Here is a 19035-nt window from a genome sequence, read left to right as displayed (position 1 = left end):
TCAAACGCGGCAACCCCTCAGCGCCGCTACCATTGCTGCACGAGAGACATTCGCTAACGATATAGTGCACAGGATTGATGACGGTGATATGCATGTGGGCAGCATTTGGTTTACTGACGAAGCTTATTTTTACCTGGATGGCTTCGTCAATAAACAGAACTGGCGCATATGGGGAACCGAAAAGCCCCATGCTGCAGTCCCATCCTCCCTGCATCCTCAAAAAGTACTGGTCTAGGCCGTCATTTCTTCCAAAGGAATCAATGGCCCATTTTTCAGATCCGAAACGATTACTGCATCACTCTATCTGGACATTCTTCGTGAATTTGTGGCGGTACAAACTGTCTTAGACAACACTGCGAACACCTCGTGGTTTATGCAAAATGGTGCCCGTCCACATCGCACGGCCGACGTCTTTAATTTCCTGAATGAATATTTCGATGATCGTGTGATTGCTTTGGTCTATCCGAAACATACAGGAGGCGGCGTGGATTGGCCTCCCTATTCGCCAGACATGAACCCCTGTGACTTCTTTCTGTGGGGACACTTGAAAGACCAGGTGTACCGCCAGAATCCAGAAATAATTGAACAGCTGAAGCAGTACATCTCATCTGCATGTGAAGCCATTCCGCCAGACACGTTGTCAAAGGTTTCGGGTAATTTCATTCAGAGACTACGCCATATTATTGCTACGCATGGTGGATATGTGGAAAATATCGTACTATAGAGTTTCCCAGACCGCAGCGCCATCTGTTGTTGACAATTGTAACTACTGTAATTTCGAAAGTTTGTCTGCCTGAAAATGTAGTGTTGTCCCAAGCATATTGCAACAAACAATGTATTTCTATCGCTGCTCGTTTAGTTTGTATTGACGTTTCAAATATACCGGTCATTTTTGGAACACCCTGTATATGTGGTACAATTGGACCGAAACGTGATTTTCTTGAAAACAAAGTTACAGAGAACTACAGTTACGTTACACATTTTTACATAACGTTTATTTACTTTGCAGTTAGTACATAATGCATTACATCATGCATGTAACATGTATTCAGTTGAAAAAGACGTACCACGTCCCTTACAAACAGCTTTGACACTTATCGTACAGATGTTGTACAGTTCACAGAACAGGTTCCAATATTCCACCATGAACGTCAATGCTCGTTTGCGCTCTAGCAATAACATGTGTTGCTTGTTCAACTGCCTGTGGATGGTTGCTAATCAATTCAGCAGCGTCCACGATGCGAGGAAGCAGTTCATCTCGTGTTCACTTTGTACACCTCTGATTCCATCCAACCCCATAAACAGAAATCTAAAGGTTTAAGGTCAGGTGATCTTGGAGGCCAGTTGATAGCACCGCCATGGCCAACCCAGCCATTAGAGTAAGTACGGTTGAGATGGTCCCCGACAGGTAAGGTAACATATGGAAGAGCACCGTCATGTTGAAAGTACATTCCAGTTCGCTTGGCTAAAGGAACGTCTTCCAATAGTTCCACAAATGAATTTTCCAAAACGTGCAGATACCTCTCTTCCGTCAATCGCTGATTGATAGTAAATGGACTTTTCAAAAGATTACCGCTCATGCCGCACCAAACATTTATGGCAAAACGAACTTGGAAATTGCTATCCACTGAAGCGTATAATCCCGTGACCATCGATAATTATTCCATATCGTGAAAACGGCTTCATCAGTGAATAATATGTGTGGAAGCAAACGGCTATTGTTAGTTGCCCAGTGATAGAACTGAAGTCGTTGGGCATTGTGGCCAACGTGGAGATTTTGGACACGATGTATGTGAAAGAGATACAGGTTTTTCTTCGCATGTAATGTTTCCCATACACGTGCCTGTGGGACATTCATACGCAGCGACATTCCTCGTATGCTCGTACTGGGACTTCGCTCAACGCTTGCGATAATTTTGCCCCATTCTTGCAAAGTTTGTTGACGCGCACGCTCGGACAAAAAGTGTCTACTTGGAAGAGAGCCTGCTGCACGCCAAGTGATAAAGACTTTGGTTATCACCCTGCGATAAGGTAATCGTCGAGTCGGAAAGCGTCTGTGCCATTATTCTCTTGCAACGGTAGCACTACCGTCGCAGGAGCCATAAACATACAACAGGTCTGCGTATTCCTCATTACTGTAGAGGTGTGGCATTGTTAGCAGCGCTTGTACGAACACAGTTAACACCATACACTACATAGCTAACCGATCCGTCGCCGGTACACTACGCAATGCGGCTTACACGGCACATCTGCGCAAACAACGGGTGATTGAACTACGCACGTAACAAGATCATAATACGTGGTAGGTTGCGTAGCGTAAACATGGCATGCACCCGTGTATTGTTTGCATGAAAATCACGTTACAGTCCAGTTGTATTACGTATACGTTCACGTTGTGCACATAAATTTGCAGATTTAAAATTCCTTTCAACACCCATACCTGCCTAAAGAAGCATTTGCGGACCTACGTTCATGTAACAGTTTTTGTTCAGAATTACTTATACTGCCACTGTTTAAAATATTAACCTTTCCTCCACAAACACGCTGTATACTGTGTTTCTATCGTAAATTACGTGATAAGTCAAGTAACTATTTTCTTACATGTTCCAGAGCTACTGAAGATCGTTGTTTATTTCTGACCTCAAAAGTTTACGTGTGTGCAATTGAAAAATGGCTTAAAATACAATATATCAACTCCAATGATTCGTTGAATGATCGGACCCTGAGGTGTGACACTCAGATCGTTAGAGTGAAACAGTCTCCTTTAATCACCAGTGGTGTGAACTTTTAGCTTAAGGTTTTTTACATGTGTCTCCCATGACAATCAAATGCTCTTACTATGTGACCTGAGTGGAGGCTAGGATGACTGTACTACTGGGCCGATTTTGGATGATTTACTGTTTACTCCGAATAAAAAATTCTGATTAGGCACATTTGTTTGCAGAAGCAGGAACTCTGCTTATCTTACATCTTTACCATCTGAAGTACTCAACATCCTAAGGTTCAAATCAGAGCGGTCACATGCACCCACAACCTACCCAGTATTGCTTCGCCAACAACCCACGGCAGCGAGTTACCAGTGATTGGAACAGAATCCGAGAAGGTGCAGTGTGAACTTAGCACCCAGTGATTTCTTCACTTAAAACTTTGGACTGACACTCCGTGACTAATGTACACTCCTGGAAATGGAAAAAAGAACACATTGACATCGGTGTGTCAGACCCACCATACTTGCTCCAGACACTGCGAGAGGGCTGTACAAGCAATGATCACACGCATGGCACAGCGGACACACCAGGAACCGCGGTGTTGGCCGTCGAATGGCGCTAGCTGTGCAGCATTTGTGCACCGCCGCCGTCAGTGTCAGCCAGTTTGCCGTGGCATACGGAGCTCCATCGCAGTCTTTAACACTGGTAGCATGCCGCGACAGCGTGGACGTGAACCGTATGTGGAGTTGACGGACTTTGAGCGAGGGCGTATAGTGGGCATGCGGGAGGCCGGGTGGACGTACCACCGAATTGCTCAACACGTGGGGCGTGAGGTCTCCACAGTACATCGATGTTGTCGCCAGTGGTCGGCGGAAGGTGCACGTGCCCGTCGACCTGGGACCGGACCGCAGCGACGCACGGATGCACGCCAAGACCGTAGTATCCTACGCAGTGCCGTAGGGGACCGCACCGCCACTTCCCAGCAAATTACGGACACTGTTGCTCCTGGGGTATCGGCGAGGACCATTCGTAACCGTCTCCATGAAGCTGGGCTACGGTCCCGCACACCGTTAGGCCGTCTTCCGCTCACGCCCCAACATCTTGCAGCCCGCCTCCAGTGGTGTCGCGACAGGCGTGAATGGAGGGACGAATGGAGACGTGTCGTCTTCAGCGATGAGAGTCGCTTCTGCCTTGGTGCCAATGATGGTCGTATGCGTGTTTGGCGCCGTGCAGGTGAGCGCCACAATCAGGACTGCATACGACCGAGGCACACAGGGCCAACACCCGGCATCATGGTGTGGGGAGCGATCTCCTACACTGGCCGTACACCTCTGGTGATCGTCGAGGGGACACTGAATAGTGCACGGTACATCCAAACCGTCATCGAACCCATCGTTCTACCATTCCTAGACCGGCAAGGGAACATGCTGTTCCAACAGGACAATGCACGTCCGCATGTATCCCGTGCCACCCAACGTGCTCTAGAAGGTGTAAGTCAACTACCGTGGCCAGCAAGATCTCCGGATCTGTCCCCAATTGAGCATGTTTGGGACTGGATGAAGCGTCGTCTCACGCGGTCTGCACGTCCAGAACGAACGCTGGTCCAACTGAGGCGCCAGGTGGAAATGGCATGGCAAGCCGTCCCACAGGACTACATCCAGCATCTCTACGATCGTCTCCATGGGAGAACAGTAGCCTGCATTGCTGCGAAAGGTGGATATACACTGTACTAGTGCCGACATTGTGCATGCTCTGTTGCCTGTGTCTATGTGCCTGTGGTTCTGTCAGTGTGATCACGTGATGTATCTGACCCCAGGAATGTGTCCATAAAGTTTCCCCTTCTAGGGACAATGAATTGACGGTGTTCTTATTTCAATTTCCAGGAGTGTATATAACTATTCACTGACGTTTCATCCCCATCTGTTGGAGTATCTTCAGACTCAAACTGGGGATTGTATATAAAGCTGTAGTGCATCCTGAAGCATTATGAGCTGTATACATGGCACTTCTGCTTGTCTCGTGATGCTGATTGTGTTACCAATTCTGATTGGTCACATAGTTCTTGATTAGAAGTTATTCTCCTGGCGCATAGCTGGCGTTCATGTTTTAATCACTTCACCTCCACATTTTTTTCTCTTTTAATTATAATGGTGTTTAACAATTTCCTTACGCTGTCTATACGATCAACTGCTTTTAATTGAGAACAGTATGGCTAGCCAGAAATAATCAAGCAAGTAGCATCACGAGACGGATATTGGTGTCACTTACACAGCTCGTAATGCAGACAGATTCTTTAGAGCTTACCATGTGGCTGCGATTTATCTCCGAATATCTCTCCCGCCAATGGAGAAGAAACGTCAGTTAATAGTTTCATATACTGATGTCGCACTTCACATTACGAGACTGAATAACGTCTGGTGCCACTGCAGGTGCGCGACGGGATGAGGGAAGTACTTAAGCGGTGCCGAGGCGGGCCGCAACTGAGGAAACCCATTGATATCGCGTGGTCTGAATCAAGGGAAACATGTCAGACCACCGGCTCGTATTTTACGGGATTTGCGCTGCCTGTGAGCAGACAGCAGGTGCAACACACTTCCTGAAACCTACCGTGGACTTCTCGAATCCACGTCACGCAGAATCGCTGTTGTGTCGTGTTCCGATTCGTCGTTCATCAGGTGATCTAATTTTGTATTTATCTGTACTGAGCAAAGGACTTTCAATTAAAATGTCTCCAGTGTATGGGAATATACATTAGATAATAGATGTACGAGTGCAGGTTGTAGACACGTTATTGACACGTGGGTTGTGCCGTGAGTTGTGCTCGGATAGTCCAACGATAAGGCAACCGCTTGGGATAAGCGGCAAATACGAGTTCGAGTCTCGGTCCGGCACAGTTTCATTGTCCTTATTCCATTATATAGCTGAAGGGTTTTTCGTATACGCAACCGCGAATACATTTCGTGCATGTAACTAATTGTTACAGGAGGCACGAATATAGGCCTGAAGCTACAAATCTCACTCTACTCACAATTCCTGAGGGCTGTTCCACTCTAGCGGTATAGGTTTTATTACTCTGGACGGTATGCATCATTGGTCACAAAGTCACAATAGATATAATGGCAATGAAGAGGACAGACAAAGTCAGTAAGGTAATCTTGCACGACTCATTACAGCGCATACATTATATTTTACACAATTTTATAGCCATCCGGATGCATGTATTAACTTCAAAGGTAAATATTTCTGACCTTTAAACATTAGCTTTGGAATGTGTGAGATAATTGCAGCTTCACTTAAGATGTACTTTCCGATAGAAATAGAACAATATAAACCAACAAACTAGTAGGTAACATGATGAATGTCACTGTGCGTCATTGTATCAGTGAACATAAAACTGATTCTTCTGCAGGTATAAAGGCGAAAAAAGAGGTATAAATCGCAGGACAAAAGACAGTTGCACCATTCAAAATGCAATCAGTAAAAATGTTATACTGCCGAAGATAAAGAAATGTTTCGCCACATGAAGATGGGTAAAAGCGCACAACGTGTCAATACAAAAAGCGAATGGCTACTGCATGTCTTCAGAACTATCTTTACCAAATGATCGAGAGTACTGACAGTAATGAATTACACTATTTTTACCGCCATGATAACAGGATTTTTCACTTTGTGAGAACAAGTGAGAATGCTAATTCACACAGAGCAGTTACATTAATGTGACCACCTGTCGAAAGCCTGAATAACCACTTTTGTCAGTGTGGACGTGCAGAAAGACAGTGAGGTTCTAGAAGTTACCGACAAAGATCTGTTGCCATATCGATTCTAGCACCGTGGCAACCTAGGCTAGGTCTACATCTGCATGTAGATGATTACTTTACAATTCCCATTTTAGTGCTTGGCAGAGGGTTCATCGAACCACAAACATACTATCTCTCTACCATTCCAGTCCAGAACGGCGCGCGGGAAAAACGAACACCTAAACCTTTCTGTTCGAGCTCTGATTTCTCTTATTTTATTTTGATGATCATTCCTACCTATGTAGGTCGGCCTCAACAAAATATTTTCGCACTCGGAAGAGAAAGTTGGTGACTGAAATTTCGTGAATAGATCTCGCTGCGATGAAAAACGTCTTTTCTTTAATCTATCCCAACTCGCGTATCATATCTGCCACACTCTCTCCCCTACTAAGTAATAATACAAAACGAGCTGCCCTTTTTGCACCCTTTCGATGTCCTCCGTCAATCCCACCTGGTAAGGATCCCACACCGTGCAGCAATATTCTAACAGAGGACGAACGAGTGTAGTGTAAGCTGTCTCCTTAGTGGACTTGTTGCATCTACTAAGTGTCGTGCCAATGAAACGCAACCTTTGGCTCCCCATTCCCACAATATTATCTGTGTGGTCTTTCCAACTGAAGTTGTTCGTAATTTTTACACCCAGTTGAATTGACAGCCTTGAGAATTGTACTATTTATCGGGTAATCGAATTCCAATGGATTTCTTTTGGCGCTCATGTGCATCGCCTCACACTTTTCGTTATTTAGCATCAACTGCCACCTGCCACACCATACAGCAATCTTTTCTAAATCGCTTTGCAACTGATACTGGATGACCATACTATACGGTAAATTACAGCATCATCTGCGAACAACCAAAGAGAACTGCTCAGATTGTCACCCAGGTCATTTATATAGATCAGGAGCAGCAGAGGTCCCAGGACGCTTCCCTGGGGAACACCTGATATCACTTCAGTTTTACTCGATGATTTGCCGTCTATTACTACGAACTGCGACCTTCCTGACAGGAAATCACGAATCCAGTCGCACAACTGAGACGATACCTCATAGGCCCGCAGCTTGATTAGAAGTCGCTTATGAGGGTGTCAAAAGCTTTCCGGAAATCTAGAAATACGGAATCAACTTGAGATCCCCTGTCGATAGCGGCCATTACTTCGTGCGAATAAAGAGCTAGCTCCGTTGCACAAGAACGTTGTTTTCTGAAACCATGCTGATTAAGTATCAATAGATCGTTCCCTTCGAGGTGATTCATAATGTTTGAATACAGTATATGCTCCAAAACCCTACTGCACACCGACGTCAATGATATAGGTCTGTAGTTCTATGGATTACTCCTACTACCCTTCTTAAACACTGGTGCGACCTGCGCAATTTTCCAATCTGCAGGTACAGATCTATCGGTTGTGTATGATTGCTAAGTAGGAAGCTATTGTATCAGCGTAATCTGAAAGGAACCTAAGCGGTATACAATCTGGACCTGAAGACTTGCCCGTGTCAAGCGATTTGAGTTACTTCGCAACCCCTAAGGTATCTACTTCTAAGAAACTCATACTAGCAGCTGTTCGTGTTTCAAATTCTGGAATATTCCATTCGTCTTCTCTGGTGAAGGAATTTCGGGAAACTGCGTTCAATAACTCGCAATAACATTACACGCTTTCTTAGTTGAGGATCCATGTTCCAGACAGTGCAATTGAGGTGCTCCCATAGATTTTTGATTCGGTTTAAATTCGGGAAGATTGCTGGCCAAGGTAGTACAGTGAACTCATGCTGGTCCTCTTCGAGCCATCCGTGTACTCTGCGAATCGTGTCCTGCGTGTAGACGGCATCGTGCCAAGGAAAAAGAAACTGCATCTAGGGATCGACACGGTGCCCAAAGATAGATGCATGCTTGTGTTGATCCACTCTGCCCTCCAGAATGATGAGATCAGTCAGGAAGTGCCACGAAATCATTCCCCAGACCATAACACTCCTTCCTTCGGCCTGGAGTCTTCCAGCGATTCATGCAGGGCCGAACACTCCAACAGCCATTCGTCCGAAGGAGTATAAAACGTGATTCAGCGGGCGTCCAGTTGCGACATTGGCACGCAAATTCCAGCCTTTGTCGCCTATGAATAGCAGTCAGCCTGTCTGCATGAACCAGATACGTGCTGCCGAGGACCATGCGCACCAACGTTCGCTGACCGTCGTTAATGAGACAATGTTGGTAGTCGCTCATTCATTTGGGTGGTCAGTTGCTCAACAGTTGCACGTCTTTCACCTCTGGCATCTATGATCCACGCTGCATCGCAGTTGCCTCGGCAGTAGTTTTGTATAACTCCATTTTCCATACAAGATATACTTTAACCACGGTGGCACCCAAACAGTTTACAGCCTTAACCGTTTCGGAAATGCTTCCACCCGTGGCCCGAAGGCCGATGAGCCATGCCCTCTTGCACGTCAGATGAATCGCTCCATTTCCATAACGGCGACATTGCACGCTTTTCCGCGTCACCCTGTCTCGCTTTATATACTCTCCACCGCTAGTGCTGCCACCTACCATATGTGGCTGGTTTTTGCGCGACGACGTCGAATGGAGGTGGTGGTCAGATTAATGTGACTGGACTGTGTATTAATTTATCTCAACAATGATTAAGCTAAGTCACAGCTCGGATAACTCACGAGTATCCCAGTTGCCACTCCAGATTATCCATGAGACTCCAGCACGTGTAGCCGACCACGGGAACGTTGTCTAGGTTCACAGCTTGCAGAAGGGCAGGTAGGAAAGCCTGAAAGAGACAAAAATTTACGTAGGCTATTAGAGGCTCTATAAAGTAAGTGATACAATAATTGGACGCAGATCTCGTTAGCGAGCGTGTACTCACCGAAAAATACTCTATTCTGTCCGTGTCGTTCAGACCGACGCTACCGTCATTGCCTAGGCCATTTTCCGACACGAAAATGGGGTATCCAGGGTATTCGGCCACCACCCAGTTCAGTATCTTTCTGAACCCTGCGGCTGACTGATCGAGTGGAATCTGAAGCAAGAGAAATACGCGTTTGAGTCATGCATATGAGATATATTGACAGATTAAGTAGACTTTATATATACATCCATGTCATTCATAGTATGCTTTTGTCAGCAATAATTACGAATATTTCTGCATCTTGTTGGGCGTATCTGTCAGAAAAGAACTACGTAAGGAGAGCATACTGCACCACTCATCTATTGCGTGAGACAGTGTAAGAAACGTCATATGCAGTAAATAACAATGACGTGCGTTGGGGACTGTGGTGTGCGTACTGTAAGACCTTCGGTACACACACCATCAAATTATTTGACTTGTCGCTCTAACGAAGTACGCTATGTCTCGTGGTCTTATCGTGGCGTGTTTATCTTCTGCCGTTAGGTCAGACGATAGAAATGCCACTTGCACGCTTAGAGTAGCAGATTGACGGTGACCAACTTTAAACAGAACTTGATTAATTTTCACACACATTTATTAAAATAATAAAAATAGACATTACGTAACTTGATTCTGGATGCTGTTTACAATTGACAATCTGAAGTTCCTTTGGTCTTGGTACGTTAATCTTATTCTCACATAACTCTGATACTTTACAAAGTGTCTGTTCATTTCTCTTCATGCCTATCTACAGGAACATGATAATCTTATTAGGCGCAGACTGGAGCTTGACTACAGACTAATGCAGACTGACTAATCGGAGGTCTGTACTCTCATTATAATACCTCGAGTGCTCAGGTATCACTGCGCGAGTGTGATCCGCGAGGAGAAAAGGTTCTATGTTAGCAGCAATCTCATTGGCTGCGTTACATATTAATACGCGGATCGGCGGAAGCAGAATTTGGTCCGTCTGTAAGACAGCGCCATCTCGTAGTGCGGAGACGGATGAGCGCTGCGCCTGCGCTGTTGGCCTTAGCGGGGCGCGCTCTTTTGGGAAAGTTGTGTATACGCTGACTACGCGGAACTATGTACACAACAGGAACTTAGATGAGTTGGAGAAGACGCAGTGTTAACACCAATATTCGGCGACGTTATTTCTTTATTTTTCTTAATCATTGTGGAAGTCATAGCGTCGAGTGAAAAACTTCAGGGAACCCAACAGGCATTCGTAGTATGGCTGTGAACCTCCCCGTGCACTTTAGGAGTACTTTTCGAATTACTGCGAGGAGATGATTGAGACGAACCATAGTGAACTAGAGAACTAGTGGCAGAAGTTGAGCTGTGACAGCAGGTCGTGCATGGGCGCACGTCATGTAGTGTGATGGCTTTTTCGCTGGCTGTCGGGTTGCGAGTCGCCCGTTCAAACTCTACCGCCTGCTAGTATTCAGTATTTAGTCCACGTTTGGACGCCGTTACGAACGGTAGTACGTTGCGGTCGAGCGTAGAGCGTACTCAGCGCCGTATTGTGCCTGTTTACATATATCTGTACTTGAAAACGCATGCCTGTAGTGTAGGCGTAGAGCGTAGCGTTACTCGAAAGTAGGCGAGCAATCGGCAGCCTAGAATCAGTACAAGGTAAGGCGACCGCTTCAGGAGAACCACGTGCGTCAGCAGAGGACTGGGATCTGGATGTGGGGGAGATCCCGAAGCTGGGGAATTTGGGCGACTGTTACTCGCATGTCCTTTGTAAGAGGTTGTCCAGAAAATGGCTGAGTTCGGCCACATATAAAGACAAGTGAGACACTACATCTCCGAGGTAGCGATGAACTGGGGATTTTCCCGTACGACTATTTCACTAGTGTACCGTGAATATCAGGAATCAGGTAAAGCGTCAAATCTCCGACATCGCTGCGGCCGGAAAAATATCCTGCAAGAACGGGACCAACGATGACTGAAGAGAATCGTTGAACGTAACAAATGTGCAACCCTTCCGCTAACTGCTGCAGATTTCAATGCAGGGCCATCAACAAGTGTGAGAGTGCGAACCATTCCACGAAACATCATCGATATGTACTTTCGGAGCCGAAGGCCTGCTCGTGTACCCTTGATGACTGCACGACACAAAGCTTTACACCTCGCCTGGGCCCGCCAACACCGACATTGGATCGTTGATGACTGGATACATGGTGCGTCGATGGGCGAGTCTCGTTTCAAATTGTATCGAGTCTATGGACGTGTCAGCAGGGGACTAAAGCTGGTGGAGGCTCTGAAATGCTGTAGGGCGTGTGCAATTGTAGTGATATGGGATCCCTGATACGTCTAGATACGACTCTGACAGATGACGCATAGCATCTTGTCTGATCACCTGCATCCATTCATTTCCATTGTGATTTCCGTAGACTTGGACAATTCCAGCAGGACAATGTGACACCCTAAACGTCCAGAATTGCTAGAGAGTGGCTCCACGAACACTCTTCTGAGTTTAAACACTTCTGCAGGCCACCAAACTCCCCAGATATGAACATTATTGAGCATATCTGGAATGCCTCGAAACATGTTGTGCAGAAGAGATCTCCACCCCCTCGTACTCTTACTGATTTATGGACAGCCTTGCAGGATTCATGGTATCAGTTCCCTCTACCACTACTTCAGACATTAGTCGAGTCCATGGCAAGTCGTGTTGCGGCACTACTGCGTGATCGCCGTGGCCCTGCACGAATTAGGCGTGTGTATCAGTTTTTTTGGTTCTTCAGTGTGTGTTGCATCTAATAAAAGAGCTAGCGGACGGCTTGATTCTGCTGCGAACTGCGTATCTGTACTTCGTTTTTGTGGTCTCACACCCTTAGACTGATCCAGAGAGGCATGTTTATGTATTGATTTTTGAAAGCTGCCACAGAGCACTTCAGTGTGAGATGATGTTGAGGTAGGTCTTCGTGATCGATAATACCCATATTTCAGTGAACGCCTTCCAAAATTAGGATGACAACAGTTAGAAACCATGACCAAAGTTTGTTATTACTGTAAATTTATATTATCGTGAAATTTTGTGAAGAGTGATTATGTGATAAATGCAATTCAATATGATTTATTAGGTGTTTCACAGAACAAAGTACATAGCACAAGGGAACCACGTGAGCAAACTCCTGAAATAGAATGGAGCCAGTTTAATTAATTCATCATTGATTGTCGATGAAATCCTTTATACTGGTTTGTAGCCTAATAGAATGGGGACTGAACATCCAATTATCGATTGACCTCGAGTTTAGAAAAGACTGCAGGCTGCAGTCCGTAACTTCGGAGCGGCTAGACGTCTTCCATAAGAGTCAAATTAGGAATGTTTGGCTCCCATCTACAGTGGAGACATTTTGCACGCTAGAAATACATCTTCCAGAGCGTGTCTACGCTTCATCAGCCATAAAGATGAAGTGTAAACAGACTTCAGCTAGGAGACTCCGTGCATGTTTGAGCAGTACCTCACTTCTGTACCTCTCGGCGGAAGCAGCAATTCCACAAGTGTTGACGAGGGTCTGGTCTTCGTATGCAGATTCGGCATGATCCACACGAGGTAATTAAGCTGGGACAATGTTCCAACGGAGTCCTTATCCATGTGGTCGGGAATCCTCTAGATGCAAGCTTGTTGCGGAGGTGAAAGGCGCAAACCAGAGATTTTGCGGCTTAGGCCAACCTGGTACGAGACATAATACGTACGAGCCTTTCTAATCTTTAGTGATCCTCACTTCAACGTACTGGCACGGTAGGTCATTGGTGTAGTAGTAAAAAGTGTTGGTGCCTTTACCGTGCTCTGAGCTAAACCATCGGTCTGTCTCATCCAGCTGCTTCTTCTAGCCTTTTCTAGCCTTGTTAAACAGATCGTTTTGTGTTACAGTGTAGTCCATTTGCACATGGAGCAAAGATAATAAAGAACGAACGAATGAAGTTGTAGAGGATACGACAGACTCAAAAAGAAACCACGGTGAAAAGGTCACGAATAAAATTCTTTAGCTCATCCATAGAAAACGAAGTTCAGAGAATTTTTAGTGTACCAGCTTTAGAATTGAAATCAGTGTGTTGCGGCTGAGAGAGCCGAGATACATTGAAAGAAAAAATTAAATAAAAATGCAGCAGCTTACACACTTTTCATCTAATGGGGCATACATAAACATCAAAACAAATTCAGAAAACAAAATAATTAAGCTATCAATATCGTAGTATATTTTGCCAGCAGGTATTTCTCGGCCGTGGTATATTTGAACCGTGGCGCACTCTTCAGTAGCCAGTTGATTATGTCGCGACCTAATTCACGATCCAGATCATGAGAAACTCTTGGTGTTGCTACGTTGATATTGATAAAGGTCGGTAATTTCTATTATTGTTTTGTTACGTGGAACATTACTTTTCGATGGTGTGACTGCAATAAATATTAAATATCAAACTGTGGAATCATCAGTCATTCGGTGCAATACAGACTACCGTCCAAACCTACGGACATAAAAGTAATTCTCAGATTTGCTATAATCTATGAGACATTTCTCTAACCAGTACCGTTACCGCCGCGGTGGAGCATATAAAGCCGCGCTTGGCATCTTGTCGTCAGTCTTGTGACTCACTCTGAGGATGGCCGGACGATACGCGGCCGAAATATCAGTGGAGGAAATTTTATTTGCGCGGCTATATGCTCGAAATTTAATGAACTATTCACTACGCCGCGAGAAGTTGAAAATGTACATTTCTCTAATCAGTTTGGCTAGTTTGCAACCTCTTTGCTTGATCACTGTGACAAACTTAAACCTATGGCGTTTCTGTTTCGTTCTCAGTCAATCGTTTACCTTCTCAAGTGTGGAACATACGCTCTCTCTCGTTTGAAACTGTTTTGCCGTTACTGCTGGTCACTTCTTTTCTGGACTTTGAACGCTAGAGTCGGAAAGGCACCTTGTGCTGTGTTTCTGATATTGAGAAGAGAGCTGTTTTTGTCTGGCAGACACCTCGCTGTTGAGCAGACGTTGCTGTGCATGAGGAAGCGGATGAGACCAAATCAATTTATTTGTTGTGATGAACGATAGTTTTGTGAAGAGGTAATTTTGGATGTCTGGTTGTACCACTCTGCAAGTAGGTATGTTGTTGCTGTGGTCTTCAGTCCTGAGACTGGTTTGATGCAGCTCTCCATGCTACTCAATCCTGTCCAAGCTTCTTCATCTCCGAGTACTTACTGCAATCTACATCCTTATGAATCTGCTTAGTGTGTTCATCTCTTGGTCTCCCTCGACGATTTTTACCCTCCGCGCTGCCCCCCAATGCTAAATTTGTGATCCCTTGATGCCCCGAACATGTCCTACCAACTGGTACCTTCTTCTTGTCAAGTTGTGCTACAAACTCCTCTTCCCCCAGTTCTGTTCAACACCTCCTCATGTGATATACCCACCTAATCTTCAGCATTCTTCTGTAGCACCACATTTCGAAAGTTTCTGTTCTCTTCTTATGATTGCGTTATTTTGGTCTCAGTGCAATAGATGCTCAAAGGTTGCTATCAGTAACTGCCTGGAAGAAGGTTACTGTTTCACTGATTGCTTTATTTACTTCCATGCTATTCGAAACACAAAGATAACTTTTCCTGAGGTGTAATATTTATTTTATCAGGCATCAGTCATGTATTTAATAAATTTGTAAAGTTGAATGTAGGTTGGAAAATTCCTACGGCACGGTAAAGCTTTTCTCTTGACTGTAAAGCCAATATAGATTATTAGATGTACTCACGTCTTCTGAATTCATTTGTCAGAACCAAATCATTCTTTGTATTTGAGGTGCTTGCATGCACCGCGCTTATGTGCCGCCATCTCGTTGTCTTACGAAATTTAAGTGACAGCCACTCTGATGAACTGTCACTCAACTACGGAGCTGGCTCTGAGAATTATAAATAATAACAAATAGAATCTCTCTGCATGCCAGTTAGGTATCAGGTGGTGATAAAATTTATGTCGACGTATACTTGGTTGGTGGCTGCTCTTATGAGACACTGTGTTGTTTCGGTTAAATTATCTAATACAATGTTATGTACGTAGCGAATTAGGATTATAACTGATCAGTTGCATTACTCGCTATCTTCTGAATTTTGATTTTATGTGCACACAATAGGGCAGATAGCACTACTGCTCATCTGCAAGCTATATGTGCTTAGGTAGCACACGTTCGAAGTATACTATTACAGTCAGGAAACTATTCATTAATGTGCTAATCACACATATTAGATCGAGGGTTCTCATTTCCTTTGAATTTATGGAAGCGTGCGCTGTACGATTATTTTCTGCATATTTGCGAATCAGATCCCATTTCTAAATTTGTTGTCTTGGGCATTATAAATTTACATTCTGCATATCTTCAAACTATCAGAGTTTGTTTGTTACTAGCTACGAGTGTAGTCTATGTTCTTCATACCACCCACGCCCCCTTATCTCCCCCCCCCCCCCCCCACACACACACACCTTTCATCTGCAGTCAACGCCAGTAGACTGCAGATGAGACGCCGAGTCGTCCACTGAACAAATGTAGAGATCACCCTACTCGACGTCGGGAATGAATCATTGTTGACTTAAAAACGAGAGAAGTCACGTCTTGTGTGCGTTGTATCCAAAAGATGGGATTTCATTTCAGGCCCAATCGCAGTCGGAGAAGTATAGATCACTCCCCTTACAAAGTCGAGGACAGAGGACATTATAACTTTTGAATCGACACATAAATGTTTGACAAACATTTAATACGTCCTAAGCCAGTCCAGTATCCCTTCCCTGAAATTGGAGTCTAGTAATGAAAATTTTTGTGACATCACCTCATCATCCTTTTCGATGACGCCGGAATCGTGTCTGCGAGACGGTGCAATGGGGAACTCTCCTGCCGCTATGTACTGTGATCCGTATGTGTTGAGACCGAAGAAATCAGCAGAGCCTGAAACAAAATTAATTGTTGAAAGGTCTGAAAATATTGACCTCGAGCTGAGTGATCATAAACAAAATAACAATAAGAATCAAATGAATCGTTACTAAAAGTACCGCGTTGCGTACAAGATGAATACATAGCTCTCTCTCGGATGTCTTCCCCACAATCGACAGAATCATCCCAGTCGAAGGTAACTGCATCGAAAGGCTTTTCAAGTACACGCAGAATTACAAAGTGAACGGACGTATAATATAGGTGCATGACCAGCATCATTGGAATAAAATTCAACTGGAGCCGGTGGTTGTGGTACCACAGAAAAAGGCCATGTTTGGTTGATTTGAGGGAAGGGGACCAAACACCGAGGTCGTTGGTCCCATCGGATTAGGGAAGGATGGGGTAGGAAGTCTGTTTGCCCTATCAAAGGAACTATCCCGCTGCATTTGATTTAGGGAAATCACACAAAATCTAAATCAGAATGGCCGGACGCGCGTTTGAATTGAACCATCGTCCTCCCGAATACGAGTCCAGTGTGATAACCACTGCGCCACCTCAGTTAGTCGAGATCATGGTACTATTGGTTGTGTTGAAAGCTGCCTGTTCATTCGGCTCTCCCATTTCTTACCATTAGATATTTCTTCTAGCCCATCGCTACATTTATCTTTGCAGTAGGGCCTACGTTACTCATGTCTGCTGTAACCAGTTTCGATTACTCGATAAAAGTGCTGTAGCAAACCTCTCTGCTTGTCACCGTAACAGTTTTACTTCTTTGAGGAGTCGGTTTGTTTTCGGACGAAGGGAATTTTTCACGGGTTGCAGCCCATGAGCTCATTGTTTGAAAGAGAGCTGATAAAAGAGCTGATCATTAGATTACTTTGTATGGTCTGCTCCAGCTTCGCTTGGATGGTTATTTGTGAAGGCGTGTTTTGGAGAGAAGACTGCTTTTGTGTGGTGGAAGTCTGTGCTGTTATGATGATTCTACCACAAATGAAGTATTGGATGGGACCATTTCAGTTCACATGTCGTGGTGAAGCTTAGTTATTGAGACGAGATTATATTGGCATTGCTTGTTGCCATCACTCCGCGAGTAGTAATCTGGGTGTGTGCCTGCGCGTAGAAAACGGAAGCTCATAAGTTACTTACACTTAGTTGAATGGATGTTGATCACGACGATGTACTTTATATTTTCCCTTCGTCATGTTTGCAAATTCAATTATGTTACCCTTTCATGGCGTATAAAACTGCAGGCATGGGCGCCATCATGTTGAACATTGTAGCATAGGTTACGGTGCACGACCACTGAGTTGTTGTTGTTGTGGTCTTCAGTCCTGAGACTGGTTTGATGCAGCTCTCCATGCTACTCTATCCTGTGCAAGCTTCTTCACCTCCCAGTACCTAGTGCAGCCTACATCCTTCTGAATCTGCTTAGTGTATTCATCTCTTGGTCTCCCTCTACGATTTTTACCCTCCACGCTGCCCTCCAGTACCAAATAAGTGATCCCTTGATGCCTCAGAATATCTCCTACCAACCGATCCCTTCTTCTAGTAAAGTTGTGCCACAAACTCTTCTTCTCCCCAATTCTATTCAATACCTCCTAATTAGTTACGTTATATACCCATATAATTTTCAGCATTCTTCTATAGTACCACATTTCTAAACCTTCTATTCTCTTCTTGTCTAAACTATTTATCGTCTATTTTTCACTTCCAATAATACCTACACTCCACACAAATACTTTCAGAAACGGTTTCCTGACACTTAAATCAATACTAAATATTAACAACTTTCTCTTCTTCAGAAACGCTTTCCTTGCCATTGCCAGTGTACACTGAGGGTGCGTCGGAAATTAGTTACTGCATTCCAGTCTCACAGCACATTGATTGCAAGTGAGTTTCCTTTGCAGATGATTAGATTTCAGGTCCGGTCAAGGGAGGTGAACGGATCTATTTCGGCAGTTGCTGCTGGTTACATATCGCGCGGGCATATTTAGCACATTATTGGACTATGATAGAAATGTATTGATGAATTACATTTTGAGTCACATAATTTACAGGTTCTTTAGGCTCTCAGGAAACAATTACAGAACCGAGGAAACGTCCTAATTGCAGCGCTGGATGCTATAACCAGAAAGCTAACACATGCTCAATTTAATTCGTGGTTCTTTACGAATCAATACTCACTAGCTGAGTACGTGGCGTTGCTTGTGTATGAATTTATTCCAGTCTTGTATTAGTCAACCTCCTCCTCACCCCTCTTTCTGTTCAACTCCTGCTCCTCCCTCTCCCTGTTCTTTTCTCTATCCATCTCCTCCTCTTTCCATCCATTCGCTCTTCCTCCTCTGTTCATCTCTTCGGCAACCTGTCCCTGTCTACACGCTCTTTCCTCTCTCTGTCCAGCTCCTCCTCTCCTCTCCTCTCCTCTCCTCTCCTCTCCTCTCCTCTCCTCTCCTCTCCTCTCCTCTCCTCTCCTCTCTCTCTCTCTCTCTCTCTCTCTCTCTCTCTCTCTCTCTCTCTCTCTCTCTTTGCTCATTTCTCTCTGTCCAGCTCCTGTTTCCCCCTATCTGTGCCCATCTCCGCCTTTTCCATAGCAACCTGTAACTTCCTCCTCCTCCTTCTGTCTCCTCGTTATGACGTTCACCCTAATAGTGGTTGGTGGTTCTTATCCTAACAGTATGTCATTCCAGACTGTACATTTACCGCTGCATGGGTATCCTGCAAATCACTC

General features: G+C 44.8%; 1 protein-coding gene across 3 annotated transcripts in view; it reads right to left on the bottom strand.

Annotated features, from left to right (window-relative positions):
• LOC126281893 (myrosinase 1-like) overlaps positions 1 to 19035 on the bottom strand; it is a 114590-nt gene that overhangs the window by 37328 nt on the left and 58227 nt on the right. For all 3 annotated transcript variants that reach the window (XM_049981209.1, XM_049981210.1, XM_049981211.1), the window contains exons 8-10: positions 16207 to 16322; positions 9366 to 9518; positions 9163 to 9269 (exon numbers count right to left, since the gene is read on the bottom strand). In XM_049981209.1, coding sequence (XP_049837166.1) covers positions 9163 to 9269; positions 9366 to 9518; positions 16207 to 16322 — 376 coding nt within the window. The remainder of the gene's footprint in view (positions 1 to 9162; positions 9270 to 9365; positions 9519 to 16206; positions 16323 to 19035) is intronic.

Source organism: Schistocerca gregaria, chromosome 7 (assembly GCF_023897955.1).
Source record: "Schistocerca gregaria isolate iqSchGreg1 chromosome 7, iqSchGreg1.2, whole genome shotgun sequence".
Lineage (NCBI taxonomy): Eukaryota > Metazoa > Arthropoda > Insecta > Orthoptera > Acrididae > Schistocerca > Schistocerca gregaria.
This window is presented reverse-complemented; position numbering and strand designations above follow the sequence as displayed.